Raw genomic sequence first — 22575 nt, forward strand, 5'->3', positions numbered from 1 at the left:
TACGTTCTAGATGCCCCCCACCCCCCCGCGATAGGTGAAAATCCGCGAAGTAGCAACCTTACATTTATTTTAGTATTTATATATATTTTAAGGCTTTATAAACCCTTCCCACACACTTATAAACCATTTCCAGTCCCTTATTAACCTTTCCCATTCCCTTAAGAACCTTTTCCACACTTTTATAAACACTACTTATGTTCTTAAACATATTCTACACTCTTAAACCTACATAACTTTAACAACATACGTATACAGTACTGCAAAATCCTGCGATATAGTGAAAAATCTGTGATAAATAATTAAATGTAATATTTAAAAAAATCCCACAATACAGTGAGGCTGCGATAAGTGAACCGTGATATAGAGAGGGACTGTTGTATTCTAATTCTTTAATTCCATCTTCATATATTAGCTGGAAAACCTTGAAAAGAGAAACGTCCCCTCAACAACTGTGACAATCATTTGGTTACTCTGGAATGCAGATTGTTTAGGAAATGCAGGGGATATGCTTGACTCTTTCCCTTTATCTAATAGCCTTCAAAATAATGAGGTGATTCTTTTGATCCTCTAAAGGAGATTATTCAGTTTTTATTTTTTAATTATGCATTCATAAACTTACGCATATTCTATCTGTTTCTCTTTCAATTATTCTTTTTGCTGCTCAACTTTGGCCAGTAGGAACTTACTCAGGTTGACTCTTGGGTCCTTTTGACGTGGCCTTTGTATCGGTTATCTCTTACATGTAACAAATTACCCCAAATTTAGGGGCTTACAGCACTACTTATTATCTAATGATTTCTGTGGGTCCAGTCTTGTCTCTCAGGGCTGCACTCTAGGTGTGAGCCTGCTAAACAGTCACCTCCTGGTGTGGCTGGGGTGCTGCTGGCAGGCCTTAGTTCCTCAGTACAGGGGCAGCTGGCTTTCCCCTTTGCCAGGACTCTCTATCAATATTAGATAAAGTTCATGCTCGTTTTCTCCCATTTAGATTCAGGATTATAGAGCTTTCACTTAATGTCATGAATCTTATTTTTATATCTCCTTTCAAACAAAAACCTTCATTCTCAGTGGCATTGACATAATTACTCTTATATTATCCCACAACACACAAAGAGAAATCTCAGAATGATGACGGCTACTTTACCACCAAAAATATGATTATTGAAAGTGCTTTATAGTTTCTTTTTCTCCTTAGGTTATGTCCTGCTACATTATACAGTCAAATTCTTCCATATAGTCGTAATTGAAATTGTGTCTTACTGTGCAATACACAGTTAGATTTATATGCTTCAACTTATAAATTTCCATTTTAGGTTACTTTAAAATATAATTTTCGGAGGCATTTTTCTTAGTCTGTTGAGATCTTGCTTCCAAGCATATCCTGTTTGGCTCAAATAAACTCTTACAAAAATTTTTAAAAATTTATATAATTTTGTTTTATTTTGTGTAAATTATTTTCATCATTCTAAAGATGATTTACAGATTAAGGTTTTTTTAAATTTGTTTGTTTGTTTTTTAGAAATCTGGGTTCTATCCATGTTTGCTCCACTACATTTTCTTCTTTCTCCATTGGTAGCTTTTTGAAAAATGCTAGGTTATTCTTCCTATCTTTAAGTAAGTGGTAGCATTCTTGTATACTTTTTTGCATCTTGCATTCCCCACTTAACAATAGATCCTCGTTTCCACTCCATAGCAGTGTACAGAGAGCATCATTCCTTTTCCAATGTCGTAACACTCCATTGTGTAGACATGGTCATTTACTCTAGAGAAAATGATACTTTTTTAGGAGTTCTCTTGACTTCCTGTTCTGAATGGATATACAAAGGTGGGAGGAGGTGGCAGTGCCTTGGTTGCTTCTTGAAGCAGCACCTGATCTTGACCACTCACTCCAGTTTTCTTCTTAGCTCATCCTGGTTGGAGAGATAGTGTCTTTCTTTTTATAACCAGTTGAGTGGGGCTGCCTTTCTTCATGACTCATAGCCCTCCATAGTGTCTGTCATTTCATTTACTCTCCTTTTGACTTACAATTAGAAATTTTTTTAGATTTTGACAACACATAATTTGTCAGTCTTAGTTTTTGATGGTGGTATCTAATTTGTATGTCTTCTTGTTTATATTAGTAAAGATATGGGAATAATGGTATCAGGGATTGTGCTTCAGATGCCGTTCAGAAACAAACTCCCATATGTAAAGAGTAAGTAACAATTCTTTTTATAAGTCTTTTTTCTCCTAACCGAACTGAATTATTTGTGTTGCAGGGAAAAGGACTTGGAAGCCAAATTCATTATTCAAATGGAGAAAAGCAAAACAATAATCACAAACTTAAAGGCAAGTAGTAACCTGGCCTTAACTCCTGTCAATGTCTTGTGGATAAATGAAACGCTTCTACCATTTTGCACTCCTCATTTCTCAGTTCAATTAGCCATGTCGACTGGCTCTTAGCTTGGGTTCAGTCAGGGAGCAAGAGGGTTGATCCTCTGTTTCCTTTCCCACCCCTGGTTTCATTTGATCTAAATACCAGACCCAAGCTGTAGCTCTAGAGCCAGGCATTTTTATCCTGTAGCCTGTGGTGGATCCTTAGCCTGGCCATTGACTGCATTTTGTTAATTATTAAATAAGCTTTGGCCCTAGATTTGTTTTTATTCTTAATGAAATAATGATATTTATAAACTTTGCAAGAGGTGCCGATATTATTCAAAATTCAGGGGATAAAAGATAAAAACACTGATTTTTTTTTTCTGAAAAAAATTGAAAAAATAATTTTCTAAGATGGCAAGTTCTTCCTTTTGCAACTTAAAGTATCCTATTTGTTTCTTTGATCAGTGAATTTGTTAAGTCCCTGAATACTTTTTACTTAGGGAGGAAATAAAGGTGTAAAATTATTAATAAATCACATGCTTTATGGATTCATCCCCTTTTTCCTTAGATATGTGTCATAAACTTGCAGGTTTGTGTTTCTGAGGCCTGCTGCTGCATGGCCAAATGCAGATCTTTCTCAGGTTGGATTTCTCTTAGTTTGTGGCTCAAGGGACTAGGCACTTTGAAATCTAATTTCATAGAGCTGCAACTTGACCTCCAATGATAGAAGGTGGGGAATGCTCTTATCTTCCAGTTGGGTTGTGCCCTAGATAATTTGATAGGCCTCCTTTGAGGCTCTAGTGTCCCTTTGCCTGAGGCATTCTCCAGTGGAATGTCTTTCTTTCCCCAGTGACCACAATCCTTGTACCTTCTAGTTCTGTCTGGCCTACACTTAGCTTTTCCTCCTTTGACCTCCTACATCTTCTCACATTTCTACCAGCCACCACTTGTCCATTCCCTGCTGTTAGTTACCTTTTTTTTGCTTTACTTTATGTATCTTTGTATACTCACAGTGCTATGGTAAAAGTTTAATCATTAAGAAATTGTATTTACTGAAACAGAGTGAGAGACTTTGTGCATGGTGAAATCTATTTTCCTTGATTATTCTGTTGTATTTTGAGATTTACAGACATTTCCTTGACTGATATAAATAGAACATGTGCCCACACTTTTAACATTTTAATAATAAGAACCTTAAAATTTTTTGTTATGGTGTCCGAATTATGTTGGGAAAATATATTGCTCATTGAATTTATTCAGGAAGCTGTGTAAGGCTTTGGTGGTGTATGAAGATTTTTAAACATGGTTTTTGGTTCGATTTATGTATGGAGCAAGGTAGACAAGATATATGCAAACATTTGCAATGATAGGTATGTCTTGGGAGAGTCTAGTCTCAGAGGTGGGAGGAAGTATTTCTGGATGGAGTACTCAAGGGATGCTTCATGGAAGAGGAAGCTTCTGACTTGGAATTTTCACAGGGGCCACAAAATCACACAGCTCTAGGGGACTTCAGTTACATGAGGTTCTATGTGCATAGCTCCCCCTGGAGTTATTCAGACCCAACTCTGGTGGTTTCAGGTAGAGGGAACAGTAAAAAGCATTGAAGACAGGATAAAAGAGAGTCTAGTGAGTGTTGGGTTCATATAAAGTAATTATGATAGAAAGTCCAGGAAAGTAGCCTTGCGTCATATCATAGATTGACTCTTTAGATTTATTTATTTTTGTTGTGCTGGGGGTAATAATCAGGAGAAATCAAATGCTTCTGAGGATGTAAATACAAATAATGGTAATCATTGTATATTTTTTAAGAAGATAAACTTTTAAATTAGATCACTTGTCAAGTGACAGTGCTCTCTTCTTCTTATTATTATCACAACTATCTCTCTCTAGATACCAGAAGGAGGGACTGGGGACTCAGGAAGAGAACGGACTAAGACCTTCACTTACGACTTTTCTTTTTATTCTGCTGATACAAAAAGTCCAGATTATGTTTCACAAGAAATGGTAAGGTATTTTCAAAATATTTGCTTTGTTTTATTTTCACATTGAGAAAAACATACCTACCCTAAAATTCTTAAAATATCTAATTTAAAACTATATAATTTATATAAAATTAGTCTTTATTAACTTAGATTTTTGGTTGTTATATAGCACCATTTATCTTAAGTCTAAAGAATTCAATCCCCAAAAGGCTGATTTTCTTTTTAACCTCTAAGCATGATGATCATAACAAAATTTTTACAGTACTGTTTTGAAGAAACTCTGCAAATAAATCACTTTTAGGGCGATGTTTATATGCTGCTCACTTGGCATATTAGCCACATAGCCTTTAGTCTTGGTGTGGTACAGAGCTTTACAAGGTAGACTTCAAAGACAAGTCACATCTCTCCTACTGGAGTGGATTATTGTAGGCTTCAGAAAGAACATTTTGTCCAAAATATTTATAGGACCTTGAGTATCTGGAATTTGCCCACGAAACCTGTGCTATAGGCTTTTACAGTCTAAAATGTAGATATGACAAGGGCAGATAAGAACAGACTCAAAGATCCTCCCAGGATGCTATCGTGTATTGACTTTTCATGTGATCAGAAGGATGAGGGTATTTCCGTAGGTGGGCCAAGGAGGGTATTTGAGTCGAGTGGTGATACAGAAAGCAGCAATGTTGGGGGAAGAACATGGGCCTCATGGCTGGACCTCTTCTTGACTTGCTACTGCTTCAGGTCTTTATATGTGTAAACAAGGATAAGAATTCCAGCCTGTCCTGGGTTGTAATCCATGTGATGGCATCTTGTCTGGTTTTTTGTAATTTGATGGGTCCACATACTTGAATCGTCGGCACTGTATATATAGGAACGTGTTAGAAATGCAGAATCTCAGGACCTACTCCTGATCTGCTGAATCTGATACTACATTTTTTATTATGATTCCCTAGGTTATTTACACGCATCTTAACATTTAAGAAATTTAGTTGGTTTAGAAATGAATTGTGGAAGAGGTTGGCTTTCTGAGGCAATATAAATGTTGGAGTAAGATAGGTTGTGAACAACTAGAGAAGTTGTTTAAAGAAGAGGACTGGATTGAATCTATCTCCGAGAAGATGTTGATTTAGCATCAGGAAAAATTAGAAAGGACAATAAGAACGAGAGCTGTAAAGAAAGACAAACTGCCTGCTATGAAAGAGGTGCCAGGACAGGAAAGATGAACCAATGCTGCTTGAGTTTGTATTGCTGTCAGAAACTCCGCTTTATGCTCATGTACATTATCTCACTAATCTTCACAGGAACCAAATGAAGTCGACTTTAGCTCCATTTTTCTTTGTCGAAGAGACTCAATGTAAATAACTTGCTCAAGTCCATAGACCTAATTGATTTGAAAGTAGCAGAGCTGAGATCTTGGGGCTGATGTATAAGGTGTAAGAGAAAAGGATTGGTGTGTTCTAAATGACAGACGGGTAGGGCAGCCCTGTTGAATATATGAATGAGTGAGTGAGTGAAGATGACTTTGGTGTTTAGGTAATTGGATTAATCAGCATTGGTAGCTAAGAGTCTGGTGAGGAATTGAATGTTTTAGATATTGGCATCTAAATTTTGGCTTTAATATAGGAGTGGGAATGAAGTGTCTGGAATGAGGAAATTTGTTAAGGGAGAACAGCCAGTTCACTGTATAGTCTTTAGAATGTCTTCAACAGAGGTTGAATGAAAAGCCACGAAGTTCTCCACTTCGAACTTACCTAATGAGCAGCTGGATTTCCCCCTTACTTAACCTGAATTTGAGTTTTTTGGGGGACAGAGGGCTGTGCTGAGGGAAAGCCCAGGACAGAGAGTAGAGTGGTGTGTGACCACATGGCCTGGCACACTGTAGACACTGAGTAAATGTTTGCTGAAGGAAAGAACTTGTTTTCTGATGGTGATAAATTGCGGGAACAGATGATATTTTCTGATTCTTCAAGAGTCAAGATTAGGAAAGCAATAATAGACTTAGCTCTTGTGGAAGATTAAAATAAATGCCCCAAATTTAAAAATAGTTTTAGATTGTGAAAATTTTCAGCTGATATGGATAATTTTCATGCTTCAGGTGTATGTGCAGCATCACTTCTCAGATGCTTTAAGTTCTTTGACCCTCTGAAATAATGAGAGATTGTTCCATTAAATTATAAAACTAAACACTATTTTCTAGTACAATCATGTGCTGTAAAATCAGCATAGGTAAGGAAAATACCTATTTTTAAACATTCTATTAAAGAAAAGGTAATCTTCCCTCATCCCTAATTTTGATAGCTGTTTTATAAAAGTGGCTTCAATTTCAAATATTGACTAAAGTTTTCATGCTTCCATACTAGGCACAGGACTTGGGCTGACAGGTTGTATTCCTGCTATAAACAGGGGAAGATGAAAACTTAGCACGATGTCTGTCGTCTTCTTCCTCTTCCATTCTTCTTCCTCTTCTCCTCTTCCTTCTTTTTCTTTTCTTCCCCTTCCTTCTCCCTCTTCTTCCTCTCCTCTTCCCCCTGCTTGACTTCTTCCCCTTCTCCTTCTTCCTCTCTTTTTTTCTTTTCATTTGAATAAAAAGGCATCTTGAAAGATTTATACTATCTGAAGAGAAAATTTGGTACATAAGATATATACAATGGAATACTACTCAGCCATAAGAAAAGATGAAATGCTGCCATTGGCAACAACATGGATGGATCTTGAGAATATCATGCTAAGTGAAATAAGTCAGATAGAAAAAGACAAGAATCATATGATTTCACTCATATGTGGGATATAAAACTGAAAGCAGCAAAGGGACAAACAAGAAAAAAAATAGACAAAAACCAGAGGGAAGGAGGTTTAGGGCTAGTAAAGGGTAAAAGAGGATCAAATATATGATGATGGAAGATTTAACTTTGGGTGGTAAACACACAATGCAGTATACAGATGATGTATCATAGAATTACTATACACTTAAAACGTATGTAGTTTTATTAACCATTGTCACCCCAATAAATTAATTTAAAAAGACATCTTGAGAAAATACACCATGCCTATTACTGTAGTTAAAGTTGAGTTTCCCTTAATGTTAAACAAACACCAAGTCAGATGACCATGAATATTTTTTCCTTCTAAATTAATTTTAGATTTAGAAAAAAAATCAGTGAGCTATTTAAAGCTAAACTCATGTAAATTAAAGGGCATTAGATAAGGTCTAATTTTCTTAACGATTCTTCAAAAGTCCAGAGGGAGGCTTTGATCTCACACAACCTGTTCTTTGATTCAGCCCTGGGAAAACTTGAAATCTAAAATATCCCAGTTGACAAGCTGAAGGGAAGAGTCTTTTATTTTAACAGTGCTCTCTGGTGGGCAATTCCCATCAAGTGAAGCTCTGTGATACTTTGTAGAACACTGGAAATCAGCTTTAAAGTCTGCTCAGACAAGCAGCAAGGTGGCTTTGGGATAACCTGGCCAGGTGAGGACCTCAGTGGGGTTTGATGCCAGGAAGGAGAGCAGCCACTTAAGCAGCTCTTCCCTCCCTACCTGGTTGGATATGATGGTAACTAACTCCTTTGTGGCAGCTGTGATGGGTAGCCTCTTTTCCTTGCCAGAGACCCCGGAGATGTGGGCAGTGTCTGACTGCTTCACTGGGTCTTAAGCCATCTTTGGGTGGGTTACTTCAAGCTGAAACTGAGCCAGGCCTCTGTCTCAGTGCCTACAGTCCTGCATTTTGTAGGCTCGTTTTGCGGTCATATCCCCAGCACCACCTGTGACATATTTCCCGCCCCGCCTCCTGTCAGATAACTCCAGCTGAGTTAGCTTTGTGGCAAGTAAAGTAACAAAATGGTGGATGTGGATTTTAACCCTAGGGAAGAATTTTATTTTGTAAACTTTTGGGTTTAGTTTAAATATTGGGTTGGCCAAAAATTTTATTTAGTTTTTTCTGTAAAATAAAAGACACATATTTTATTTTCACCAATAACTTTATTGATTTTGATATTTTGATTATGTTGGCTGTCTCCCCCTATTGGTTGCTAGTGGTTAGAGGCCAGGGGTCCTTATGAACATCTTCCAATGTGTAAGACAGCCCCACAGCAAAGAATTATTTAGCCAAAATGTCAGTAGTACAAGCAATTTTACAAACCACTTTTGATGTAGTCAGTCACAAAACCTTCTCCATACACTGCACAAATCTTTTGTGTGTGTGTGTGTGTGTCAGTTGCATTTTTACCTTTCTTGAAACAATCAAGCATATGCCCTGAAAATGTTGCGTGTTTTATTCCATTTTCAGTATTAAAATGGCTGCACAAAAATTCACCAATTTTGATAAGCTTTTTTTTTTTTAATGAATGCTGATATGACAGCTGTCACAATACAGTCTAACAAAATTGTTTTTGAGTGAAGTTAAAGACAATTAAGTACTACTAGAGCCATCATATGGAAAAAACTAAATCGACTTTCTGGCCAGCCCAATATATTTTCCATGATTTTATTTTATCCCAGACAAAAGTATGGGAGAAGATTCTTTCTTTATTCTTTGGGAAGTTTATGGAAGGCTGTTCTTCCTACGCATTGGCATTCTGTGGCATGGTAAAAGTGATGGATATCTTTTGTTTAGTCACAGAGAATTGAAGAGTTTTTCCTCATCTTCTTTATATAGTGGTGACAATGAACCTCAAATGGGTGGTCTGGAGTTCTGAGTCTCCCTGAAATTCCTGACTTCTGCTTCTTCACAAGAGTTCGTGGGGGGAGGGCATCTTTTCAGGTAGTATTGGGGCCCTATGGTTGATGTCGAGGGTGTGGGTTTTGGGTCAGAAGGTCCTGAATACAAATCCCAACCCCACCACTCACTGTGCATGCCCAGTGACCTAACTTTGGCCCCGAAAAATGGATCTAGCAACACTACTCTCACCCTGTAATATTTTTATGAAGATGAATAGATGAACACAGTGTGAACTGCTATTATAGTTGAGGAGCAAGTCATCAGAATTTGAAAATAAGATCAGAAAATATCAGCTCCTAAAAGCTGAAATGGATAAAAATGAACTCAGAGTGAATGAGACTGGTCATTTGTGGAAATGATTCAGTTGAAATGACAATTTGTACATCTCTGACTGACAAGACTGAAGGAAACAGAGTCCAAACAAGGTGGTGGGGAAATAGTGCCTAAGGAAGCTGAAATCCATTTGGCTGTATTTTTATCTCTGCCTTGGTGACAGGCCATGCTGCTGGCAGGGGTGGTTTCTGTGGGGTTGAGATCAGGATGGCCAGTGTTTGTCAGCTCTTTCTAGGGGTCGGTGTTCTGGCGGGAGGGCCCTAGATCACTGCCAGGGAGATGATGGGCCTGCTAACTGGGCGTGACTTCCAGAGACTGAGCCCTCCTGAGGATTGATGAGGCCCCCACCTTGGACTCCAGTGACCCCACGAAGCAGTGCCTCATTCTTCTCTGCCTCTGAGAGTCTGATCGCACTCCCTCCCTTTGGTGTGCCTTGTTTTTAAAGCAGGGAGCCCTTGGAGTGCTAGTCCAAGAGGGCAGGGGTTACATGAAGGCTTGTGGGGATTTGGAAAGCTTTGTTTGGTCCCCTTCCCAGTTGGGTGTAACTAGGATGAATACACATCTTAATTTGCTTCATTTACATCAGTTGTCTCCCTCGGCTCTGAGGGAGCCGAATGGCGAGAGCCTCTTAAAGTAACCTGGAGCAAGCGCGAGCGCTAGAATGTCTGCAGCTGCTTGTCTATCCCTGACTGCGTCCTCTGATGCAGTGGGTGCTGCGGACAGCCCTGACCATTCACAGAACCTTGCGTGGGCTCTGTGTGCTTTCTCCATGCCGTCCCCTGGTCCAGGTCCCCTCCCATCTGCCTGGGGCTTTGGAGGCATTAAAGCCATTTTGCATAAAAGGGGACACTAGCCACCAGCCTCAGGCATGTGGAGGCATTCTGAGAGCTGCTTCCTTTTCTCCATCCCCCAGCGGCAAACTCTGGGGTTTTTCGGAACACCTCTGTTTCTGTAACAATACTGCAGTGAGCAGAGAAGGAAAACTCTGACTCCAAAAAACCTCCGCTGCCTTGCGGCATACCTCTTCAGGGGAAAGGCTAAGGGAGTAAACCCCGACAGAAATCCGGAGCCGGAGTCCCTAAGGCGGTTTGACGTTGTAGTCAACACCGGCAACTCCTGCGGCGCACCTGAAGCCAAGCTGTATTGACTCCGTCTTTCCCTTGGACCCTTCAGCTGCGAAGAGAGGGGGGGTCTGCTGCATGGGCAACAGCAGACCCTCCATATCACCCTGCCCAGGCTCTGTAGCTTCAGCTTCACTGGAGAGGACACTCCAGCGTCATCGCAAGATGTCGATTCAACACGGGAGGAGACAGATACCGTGTTACTCCCGAGTCGGACTGCACAGCCATTCTCGGGGGTGCAGATAGACTCTTAAGAAGCTACACCGTCGTCTCTCGAGACGGACGGCTGCTGACGACTGACGACTGACGACATCAGTTGTCTGGGTGAAGTATTTGTCCTCACCCCAGAGTGTCTCATTGCAGTTATGTAGAGCAGTGGGCATGGACCCAGGCCCCACACAGCCTGGCTGTACACCCTCTCCATCTTGGGCAAATATCCAAGTGGGAAAAAGCATCTGGTCTCTGGCTCTGGGAGCCCAGCCATGTGCTTCATCCACCTACAGACACTTATTTTGATGCATAGCCAGACCCTAAAAATGAAGGCATTAATTTGGCGTGGTTTGGGCAATAACTTCTGGCTGCTGTGACTTCTGGGTTTTGAATATTTAGTTTCTGGAAGCTCTGATAGAATGAACAACTTCATAAGTTTATTTCTGAAATGGTAAATCATCATGCTTTAAAATCATCTTTGCTTCTATACATGATTGTCACTTTGCCTTATTTACATTTTTATATTTAAGGAATGTTTTGTTAATCTAAGTAGGAAAGGTATAAAGGTTGCTTTTTGCTTGCTTAAAAAAGGTTCCTTTTTATTAAAAACTGGGATTCTATACATATATACACACACATTCACATACGCACACACACATACTCTGTTAATGGTCCTGCAGTTATTTATTAATGTGGTGTAATCCTTATGAGATAAAAGTAGCTTTCTAAATATTGTCAACACTGAAGGGGCTTTTATTAAAATTCATGGTAATTGTATTTTTTGTATTATTATTATTATTTTTTTGGCTTTCAGGTTTTCAAAACCCTTGGCACAGATGTTGTGAAGTCTGCATTTGAAGGTTATAATGCTTGTGTCTTCGCTTATGGACAGACTGGATCGGGAAAGTCATACACTATGATGGGAAATTCTGTATGTTGTTTACACACTGTGGGAAGAAACTTTATTATTATCTCTCTCTTTGAACTGATAAAATTGTCTCTGTTATCTATTTTTCTGTACCGAACTTGCTTTTCATGTTCTGATCGTTCTTTAGCAGTAAGATATAAAACTCAGTAATAAGTTGGACTAAATTTCCTTTGAGAGATTTTAAATTAGAAACAGTTTTAAGCTTATAAGCCTGAATAATGGATGCAAGTCTCAGTTCATTTTCTATTTTTAAAGGCTTTATAATCCTATCCAAAATGTATGCTGGGTCCTCAAGTAATTTATTCTTCTTTTCTGCCAGCACAACAGTTTGAATAAAATTATTGAACTCTTTTCAATTTAAAATTATTCAAAACATTTTTCCCCAAGGGGGAAAAGAAAAGTCTTAACTCTTTGGTGGAAATGTACTACATAAATCCAACAGATACATAAAAAGGATTAGAACTGTATAGTTTATATAGGGTATATAGCTATAAAGATAGTATGTAGAGTTTAGTAGTTATGCTACATAAATTAACAGACATTTAAGTTATATTTGCCCCAAAATATAGAGAAGTAAAAAGTAGGCATTATTGCCAGAACTTGATCTCATCTATATTTTTCCAGATCTAGATAGTGCTGTGTATTTTACTTTTTTTTTATGTTGTGGTGAAACCTGTTCACTGACTCTCGGACTTGTGGTTTGTTCTGGATGGAGATAGTAGCAGCGGTTTGCAAGCCTTCTGCTGGCGAGCACTTTGGTGCCTTTAATGTTAAGGGTTCAGTGGCACATGTGCAGTAAAGGACGCTCAGTTACTCCAGAATTAATCATTTCAGTACATGTGTCCTGGCCTCTAACAACAGGCCTATCCTTGATGTGATTAGTAGAAAGATGCTGTGCAGAGTCCTCAGTGCTGAAAAGTGGGGAAGAATAAATAAGGAAGAGCAAACTTATCATTACTTTCCTCTTCCAACTCTCATACTGTGCCTTCGGAAACAAAAAAGAAACCTTATCTAAAAGTTAAGTTCCACTGGAGCTATTTTTTCTAAGTTACACATGTATAAAGCATTCATAAATTACAGGTTTATCTCTGACCTTACAGGTGAGTACTGTTTTTGAATTTTTCTTAAAAAATTATTTTTAAAAGTAAGAACCAAAAATATGGTGAAAGGCTTATTTTTCCTTGCTAAGAATTTGTACCTATTTAATGGTATAAAGAAAAAAATCTCTTAAAGCTGTAATGTTATTAATTTTGGGGGTGTGGGATTGAATGAAGATGAGAATGGACTTTAGAAGAAAACACTGAAGCTCTGAAGTTTCAGAGTCTAACAACATTTTGCCTCATCTTTCTTCTCATTCTGATGTTCATCAGCTTGTTAATGCTGACTGAAACATGAAAAGTATTGATTATGCCCACATTGTATAAATAATGTAATATATTAAACTCTTCCTGTGTAGGAAGGCCAGTGTAGGGATTTGTGCATCAAAGGAGGGATATCCTGTGTGTTTTAACGTGGTCCTATCACTTAAGTTTTAGGACAATTATTAGCTATTCTGAGGATTTACTAAGGTTTCCTTGGTGTTTCTTTTCTGCCCAGTGTACATTTTATCTTCTCTGGTCATTTGATTAGATCAGATTTTTAACATTTATCCTGTAGCTGTAGATTGTCTTGTTTGAAAGTTAGAGAATACGTTTTCTTAAATTTGCAAGCCATGATTTAACTGATTAGTAGCTGATAACCGTGTATTACCATAATTTCAGTGTGTAGAAGTTAGAAAGCTCAATCCTCTTATTTGAGAGAGTAGGAAGCCATTCTGGAGGGGTAAATGATGTGTGTTGGATGCTGGGAGGTAGGTTTGGGATTGGCCTGTAGGCCCCTCCAGCAAACTACCTATTCAATCATTGGTTGCTTTTGTTTCAAGTGACAACTGTTGTCATTCCTCTTTCCCACTGCAGGGTGATTCTGGCTTAATACCTCGGATATGTGAAGGGCTCTTCAGTTGCATAAATGAAACCACCAGATGGGATGAAGCATCTTTTCGAACTGAAGTCAGGTAGGGCCCATGGCCTGAGTGAGTGTGAGCTCGGCTGGAGCTTGCTTTTAGGCACCAGGAGTGCATAAAGCCTTTGGGTTCCTGAAGAAAAACTTCCTGAACTATATGGTATTTGGGCATAAAGCTTTAAAAATATTAGTTTTCAATGATGTTCTTGGGTACAGTTTGAATTGGGGTTTGAGAGGCTGGTGAAAATAACCCAGCTTGGTCAGAAACACTGATTTTGGATGTTTTGCTCAAATGGAGTGAGCATTTGACTTTTAAGTGTATACCCAGTTTATTCACCTTATACTTTTAGCTGTATAAGGTTTATGCTTTTCTTTATGTTGGCAGCATCATTATAAATCTAATTTTTAAATACAGTATTCCCTCATGTATCGTGGGTATTATATTCGAGACCCCCCCCGAAATAGAAACCTTACATTATTCTACACTCTTAAACCTACGTAACTTTAACAACATACGTATACAGTACCACAAAATCCCGTGATATAGCGAAAAATCCGCGATAAATAATTAAATATAATATTTTAAAAAATCCCGCGATACAGTGAGGCCACGATAAGTGAACTGCAGTACAGAGAGGGACTAATGTAAATCTGCATGGTTGAGGTGTTTTTCCTCCTTGAAATGAAACTTTTCTGGGAGTCCATCTCCTCAGGGGTTTTAGGACTGACGAAGCAATCAAGAGTTCCCATGGCTGTATGTCCTGTTTGTTACTAGCTGTATGGCCTGGGACAAGTTGTTTAAATCACCCTAATCTTCCATTGCCTCACCTATAAAATGGGGATAATTATAGCATTTACCTATGGATTATTGTTAGTATTAAATGAAATATTCCATGTAGAGTGCTTAGCGTAGTACTTGATGCATAGTTACCAATCATAAATGCATGTTGCTCCTGTTTTTAATGTTATTTTTAATATCTGAAATCATTTCTCTGAATTCAGTTCTATTTAAAATTTTTAGCTATTTAGAAATTTATAATGAACGTGTGAGAGATCTGCTTAGGCGGAAGTCATCCAAAACCTTCAATTTAAGAGTCCGTGAGCATCCAAAAGAAGGACCTTATGTTGAGGGTAAGAGTGAATATTTTGAAGCCCTATTCTTATTGGGAAATTGTGCAAAAATAATAGTTTTGAAGAAAAAAGTAGTATGATGGTGAGATTTAAAATGTTTTTTATTTTTGACAGTTTATTGTGGTAAAAATGACGTGCTGTTACTACACAATTTAAAAAATATATATTTTATTGATTATGCTATTACAGTTTTTCCAATTTTTCCTCCTTAGTCCCCCTCCACATGGTACCCTCATTCCCTCTGGCAGTCCTCTCTTAGTTCATGTCCGTGGGTCGTGCATATAAGTCCTTTGGCTTCTCCATTTCCTATACTGTTCTTAACACCCCCTCTCTATTTTGTTCGTATCAATTTGTACTTCTTAATCCCTGCACCTTTTCCCGCATTCTTCCTCTTCCTTTTCCCAACCGATACCCTCCAAATGATCTCCATATCTATGATTCTGTTTCTGATCTGCTTGTTTGCTTAGTTTGTTTTTTTAGGTTCAGTTGTTGATAGTTGTGAATTTATTGCCATTTTAATGTTCATTATTTTGATCTTTTTCTTAAATAAGTCCCTTTAATATTTCATATGATAATGGCTTGATGATGGTTAACTCCTTTAGCTTTACCTTGTCTGAGAAGCAGTTTATCTGTTCTTCCATTCTAAATGACACCTTTGCTGAATGTAGTAATCTTGGTTGTAGGTCCTTGCTTTTCATCTCTTTAAATACTTCTTGCCAGTCCCTTCTTGTCTGCAAAGTTTCTTTTGAGAAATCAGCTGATAGTCTTATGGGAACTCCTTTGTAGGTAATTCTCTTCTTTTCTCTTGCTTCTGTTCAGACTTTCTCTCCTTAACCTTTGGCATTTTAATTATGATGTGTCTTGGTGTGGTTCTCTTTGAGTCTAGCTTGTTTGGGACTCTGTGCTTCATGGATTTGTATATCTACTTTCTTCACCAAATTAGGGAGGTTCTCTTTAATTATTTTTTGAAATAAGTTTTCAATTTCTTGCTCTTCCTCTTCTCCTTCTGGCACCCCTATGATTCAAATGTTGACGCATTTGAAGTTGACCCAGAGGTTCCATAGTCTATCCTTGTTTTTTTTTGCATTCTTTTTTTCTTCTTACTGTTCTGATAGAATGTTTCTTCTTTCTTATATTTAAAATCATTTATTTGATTCTCATTTCATCCACTCCACTGTTGGTTCCCAGTAAATTTTTCTTTATTTCACTTCATATTACCTTCATTTCTGCATGGGTATTTTTAATGCTATTACAATATCCAGTGAGTTCCTTGAGCATCCTAATAACCAGTGTTTTGAACTCTGCACCCGATAGATTGCTTATCTCCATTTTGGTAGTTCTTTTTCTGGAGTGCTCTTTTCTTTGGGCCATATTTCTTTGTCTCCTCATTTTAGCAGCCTCCCTGTGTTTGTTTCTATGTATTAAGCAGAGCTGCTTTGACTCCCTGTCTTAGTAGTGTGGCCCTATTGTAGAAAAGCATAGTGGTAAGCTGGATGGGGCAGAGCCTTAGGTAATCTCTAGCACAGGGCAACTCGTGTGAATCAGGTCGAGGGAGTCTCTGATATGGTGTCACTGCTCTGTGGCTTTGTGTCGGGAGGACTCAGAAAGGGGACAGTTCTGCTGGCTGGTCTCTGGAGTTTTGTCCTGGAGGAAGCTGTCCCCTGGCACTCGCCCTAATGCCAGACACTTCAGTTTTTCCTCGTATACCACTGGTGCCCTTCCAGCTGCTACCCTGGTGCTGGAGCCCAGAGGGAGTGAGTCTGTGTACATTCCAAGTCCATTGCGGGCCCTTTAAGAGGAGATGCCTGAGAATCTTGCAATTTTTTCCACTACCCCAACTGGTTTTTACAGCCAGAAGTTATGGGGACTTTTCTTCCTGGCAGTGGAACCCTGGGCTGGGTGGTCTGGTGTGGGACTGGGATCTCTCGCTCCCGAGGTATCCCTCTGATTTTTAGCCACCACATGTGGGTGTGGGACTGCCTGTACCTTGTCTCTGCATCTCCGCATCTCCGCGTGTCGTTGTGTCTCTTTCCCTCCTACTTGTCTGGATGAATGTGACTTCTTTAATTCCTTGATTGTCAGACTTCCATATAGCTCGATTTTCTGATGTTTCTGCGAGACAGTTGCTTTGTAGTTTAGTTGTAGTTTTTGGTTGTGTGAGGAGGCAACACGTGTTTACTTACCTCTGCAATGTTTATGTGCTGAATTCATACTTTACTGTGCATTCATTCACTTGTTTTTCTGGACTTGCCAATAGATTTTCTCTGGCTTTAGGAAACTTTCTGGTAATTTGTTTTCCAATGTTCTCAGGCAAGATAAGCAACCTAATAACCTGTCCTGTTAAATGGCATTGCATTTTAACTATATATTTTTTCACGTTAATGGTAACATATGACCATAAGGAGAGTCTAAGGTGTCTTGCCTTTTGAGAAGGTTATTTGCAGAGTTTCCTGTGCTGTGGTTCTTAGCATTTGTTTTATGATAGCTGTGTTACAGTCAGTTGTGAGGAATGCCACAAGTATGGGATAACCTTGCTAATTATTTTAAAAATAGGCTAGACTTAAAGCCCTTTTTTTAAAAAACAAAAACAAAAACTCTCACTTATTTTGAATGAGACAGCTGAGTAATGGCTGGCCTGTAGGACTCACACAGAAATCTGCTTTTGTGTGGTTGTCGTCTTTCATGTGTGTGTCTCTTTGGAGGCAAGATTGAGAATGGGTCATGGGTTTTAAGATGTTCCTGTTATGTTTATTCTTTTTACCTGCAGATATCAGGTGCACCAGTAGCTTCCCATCTGCATTTTATTAAATTGCTAATTGAACCCTTGCCTTTTATGCCCAAAATAAAGTGTATGATTATGTATTTCTTTTGTGGAGTGGGTAATAGCTATTATTGTTAATAGATTTAGCCTAACTGTGCCTTCAGTTTTCCCTTTAATTGTCTTATGAGATGTTAAAACATATTATAAAGCTGGTTTATGAAGAGACAGTATAACCAAACTGGGTAAAGCATCCAGAATCTGATGTAGATACACATGGGGATTTAGTTTCTAATAAGCTTGCTATTCAAACATTGGGGGAATATAAGTTTTTAAATTACTTATTTCCAGAGGTTTGGAGAAGGGAAAGCTTAAAAAAATTGACTTAAAACCCAGAAACCATGAAATAAATGTGTTAAATTTGAGATGGTAAAAAAATAGAACTTTACATTTGGCAGGAATACCCTAAGCAAAGTAAAAAGACAACTTACAAAATGGGAAATATATTTTCAATTTTCAGACAAAGGACTGATTTTCTTGCTATATATAAGTAACTCCTATAAATTAATAAGGACAGGTCCAATAGCTGAGTAGAAAATGAACAAAGGGTGTCAATAAACTATTCATAGAAATAGAAATACGGATGATTTTTTAAATGGAGGAAAGAATGCTCAGCCTCACTCACAGAGAAAAGCAAAATAAAAATTCTTTAAGATTACATTTGTTACCTGTCTCTGGCAGATATAAGTAAGCCTGACAGGACAGTTATTAGAAGATAGGCAGTCTTATGTATTGCTGCTGCTGGGTCTTAATTGCCCCCTGTGGAGAACAGCTTTTGCATTATCTCTCAAAATTTCAAATGTGCTTTGATCAGGCAATTCCACCTCTTAAGAATTTATTCTGCATAAATATTTACACACATTTGAAAATACCTATGTACAAGATTATTTGTGGTGCTGTTTCTTGTAATTGGAAACAAAATATATACAACCTCTATAATCTCAATAGGCGACTGGTTAAATTGGTTATGGTACATTCAGACAATAGAATGCTCTGCAGCCATAAAAATGAATGAGGAATCACCTTAACTGGTACAGAATATTCTTCCGTATTTTTGTGTGAAAGGGGAAAAAAGGTGTTTTTTAAATATATGTAATTGTCTGTATATGTATAGGTTATCTCTAGAAAGGTATGAAGGAACCGACAACAGTGGGTTGCCTGACAGAAGGGGGTGAGAGGGATGAGTTATAGGACAGGGGTAGGGGTATACCTTTTACCCATTTGGTAGTATTTGACTTTGGAAGCATATGAATGTTCCCAAGAAAATGAATAAAAAGTTTTAAAGAGGACTTAACAAATGCCTTTGGGTTTCACTTGAAGTTAGTGTTTACATTTTTCTTCTGGGTGCTGTGAAGCTAGTGAGACTGATGATAACAGCTAACATTTATCCCCAAGTTAGGCATGCATTATTCAGATGAGATGACTGAAACATGGTGGGCTACGTGACTTAGTTATAAGTCCACTCATAAGTAGCAGAGCTGAGATTTGATCCCAGGAGGCCCAGCTCCTGCATGTGTTTTAAACTACCCCACTATAGGAACACGTAACATCTTTGTCTAGTCGTGTATTATTTCATAGAGGTAAATCTCCTATTCCATTGACTGTATATTAGGAAGATTTCTTTACCTCTGCTTTTTATTTTTTTTTCAGATTTATCCAAACATTTAGTACAGAATTATGGTGATGTAGAAGAACTTATGGATGCAGGAAATATCAATCGTACCACTGCAGCAACTGGGATGAATGACGTCAGTAGTAGGTCTCACGCCATCTTCACCATCAAGTTCACTCAGGTAAGGGCAGATTTGGGGAATGTCTGGCTCTGTCCCTGAGGTCTTTACTTGCTGATTAGCACCAGCTGTGGACCCATCATTGTTGTGCCGTGAGCAGCAGCAGGCAAAGGTGACTGACTGTCATTTTCTTGTTAATTAGAGTTGAACATGTGTTTTGTACTGAGTTTCTCTGTGGTTAAAATGACAGTAATTTGAAATGTTCCGACGTGTATTCCTAAGAAATGTTTAGCAGGCTTCTGTCCTGTTCAGGACATAAAAAATCTTGCTTTGTGCTTAATTAAGCAAAAGTTTTCATTGTTGCAAGCTCTGTAGGAGATAAGAGATTGTAAGTCATAACAGCTGGAGGCCAAGGTAAGTGATTTGGTTGCTGTGCATTCTCGCTCCGTGGAGCTCACTCCACAATGTTGATTATGATTATTAGAATGATAATAAAGGACAACGAACATTTTAAAATATCGATATAAGAATTAATTCTAATCAAGGGGTGGAGGGCATTTTGAATGTCTGGAAATTATTGAAGGTAAGTATTTTAACACCTAGGCTAGTAGAAAAGATCAATGTAAAAATATAATGTCCTGTTATGGCTTAGTAGTATGTTAGTTTGGAGATGTCCTGGCTTATATTAACCACTCAACACTTCTCATACTAAAAGGTAACATTTTCTTAATGATCAGAGAGCAAAAAAACAAAAAGAAAAAGTTCTCTAAGGTCAATTGATAAATTCTCCCCATCTTTACCTTTTGTGAGATCTTTGCTTTTGATTTACTCTGCTGATTTTCCTCCTGCTTTCTAGTTAACGTGAGTAGGATATGACCATTCCTAATTTCTAAGAGGCTTACATTTCTGTCAAAATATTACTTTCTTTTTGGTACTGTGGTTCAGACTATAAACTGTAGGTTAAAAGTCTTTGGGAAAGTAAAATGTTGGTAGAATTCAGAATTAAGGAATACAGTATTTAAAATTATTACTTTTTAATAATTTGTAGATCACATATTTTAACATCAAACAATGGTCAAATGATCTTTTACATAATAAAAGGTATCATATTTTGGAGAGCCATTATGCTTGGAATGCTGAAGATCCTAAATGAAAACAAAACTTTGTTTCCTTATATTTTTCTTTGTGAAGTGCCCCTCCATGCCCAGGTCTCTATTTTGCTACGGTCAGACTCTGTAAGCCTTTGTTGAGAAACACTGAGTGATTTGAATAATGGAATTGTTCTTCAGAAAATTTAAGAATCGCATATGTATTCAGTTTAATTTTGGAAATTTTTATAATCAGTGAGAAGGCCAATGAAACAACCAAATTAAAAAAAAATTAGTGAGGAGTGGAAAATAATTAGAATTCGTATCATAAACAACATCAGAGCTGTTTATACCTCTTCAATTTTCCTTTTATGTCTTGCTATAGGCAAAATTTGATTCTGAAATGCCATGTGAAACCGTGAGTAAGATCCACTTAGTCGATCTTGCTGGAAGTGAGCGTGCCGATGCCACTGGTGCCACTGGGGTTAGACTAAAGGAAGGGGGCAATATTAACAAATCCCTCGTGACTCTGGGAAATGTCATTTCTGCCTTAGGTAGGTTTATATTTGTCTCTTGCCTCCTCTTATTCATTGTAGTCCTGTATTAGCACAGAGCAATTATGTTTGTGTTACAGGCTGAGGTTATATCCTCAAGGTTTTCTGAAGCCAAATTAGCAGAAAAGAACTTTAATAATTGTCTCCTTTTTTGTTCTTTTTTTTTTTTTTTTTTCTCTCTGCAGCTGATTTATCTCAGGATGCAGCAAACCCTTTTGTAAAGAAGAAGCAAGTTTTTGTGCCTTATAGGGATTCTGTTTTGACTTGGTTGTTAAAAGATAGCCTTGGAGGAAACTCTAAAACTATCATGATTGCCAGTAAGAATTTTAAGTTCTTTTCTTCAACATAGTGTTTCATTCGAATTAACTGTAAATATTTAAGTTTAAAGAGTCTCATTAGGAAATAACATTGTTTTATGTTAAAAAATAATTTTTCAATCAAGAAAACCACTTACTATTCTAGTCTGCAGTATCATATTACCCTTTTTCCTTATTACTGGGTTCCATAAACTTTCTATGTTCATGGTTGTGCAAGCTGGGATACAGCAGAATGAACCTCAGCTTTTCTCTGCTTAAAGTATGGTATGGAAACTTTTAACTCCACTAACTCATAGGAGAAAAATCTTTATAAGGAAATAAAGTAAAAATATCCTAATGTTTTCTTTTATTATAAAGCAATGAATGCGGAATTTAAAATTAAATGAGAGGGAAAAGACCAATAAATATAACAAATAATAGTAATAGTAATATACTTCCATATTTTCACTAATTAACTGAAAGAAGCATAATAAAGAAAAATTATGAAGAAGTATCATCAAGATGGCGGCGTAGACAGATATGGCTCACTTCTTCACACAACCCTCTCCCAGTAGAACTGGCAAGCTGGTGCCATATCTGAGACTCCACCAACCTGGCTAACTCTGTTTGACCTGCTTTGGAGATCCCCAGAGGCTCTGCCCCACCCAACTTATGGGCCTACCCAAGCTGCTTTTCCATATGAATGGCTAGTCTTAACTCATGCTTCACAACTCCATAAATCCTATCAAACAAGCATTTGCTGGCCTCAGTGAGCCCCATGCCCAGCACTAGCAGCAGCCAGCCTGGATTCACAGTTTGGCTTCACTTGGAAATCTCCAAGCCCAGCACAAGTAGTAGCCATCTCAGATTGCTTTATAGCTCATGCACGGTGGCCTCGAGTGAAACATAGGTCAGTGCTGACCTTGGCTTGCACAACCTAGGAAACCCCAGAGCCAGCAGCGCACCCAGTGGACAGCCACAGACCATGTTGGAGCACCACCACTCTGTCCTTGTACAGGTGATCTTCCATAGAGGGCGGAGGTTGGTGGTCAGTGGTCACAGTCCTTGAAGCTGACTGGCCTAGGTAAATCCCTCCCACTGACCTGCCAACAGCAATCAAGGCTCAACTACAAGAGGAGGGTATATGCAGCCCAGGGCATACCTCAAATATCCAGCTTGGGTAATAGGGGAGGCTGTGCCACTGGACCCCATGGGACATCTACCATATTAGGCCATACTAACAAGATATGGAGCCAAAGCAGCTCTACGTAATATATGGAAACAAACACAGGGAAGCTGTCAAATTGAGGAGGC

The 22575-nt window shown here is 38.3% G+C and overlaps 1 protein-coding gene across 5 annotated transcripts in view; it reads left to right on the top strand.

Moving 5' to 3' along the window:
• The window catches only part of KIF16B (kinesin family member 16B), a 313474-nt gene that overhangs the window by 37032 nt on the left and 253867 nt on the right, over positions 1-22575 (top strand). For all 5 annotated transcript variants that reach the window (XM_090286026.1, XM_090286028.1, XM_090286027.1 and 2 more), the window contains exons 2-9: positions 2256-2325; positions 4246-4359; positions 11530-11646; positions 13599-13696; positions 14666-14775; positions 19244-19386; positions 20797-20965; positions 21151-21282. In XM_090286026.1, coding sequence (XP_090142152.1) covers positions 2256-2325; positions 4246-4359; positions 11530-11646; positions 13599-13696; positions 14666-14775; positions 19244-19386; positions 20797-20965; positions 21151-21282 — 953 coding nt within the window. The remainder of the gene's footprint in view (positions 1-2255; positions 2326-4245; positions 4360-11529; positions 11647-13598; positions 13697-14665; positions 14776-19243; positions 19387-20796; positions 20966-21150; positions 21283-22575) is intronic.

The sequence above is a fragment of the Furipterus horrens genome, unplaced genomic scaffold (assembly GCF_987537825.1).
Source record: "Furipterus horrens unplaced genomic scaffold, mFurHor1.1.pri manual_scaffold_8, whole genome shotgun sequence".
In the NCBI taxonomy this organism is placed as follows: Eukaryota; Metazoa; Chordata; class Mammalia; order Chiroptera; family Furipteridae; genus Furipterus; species Furipterus horrens.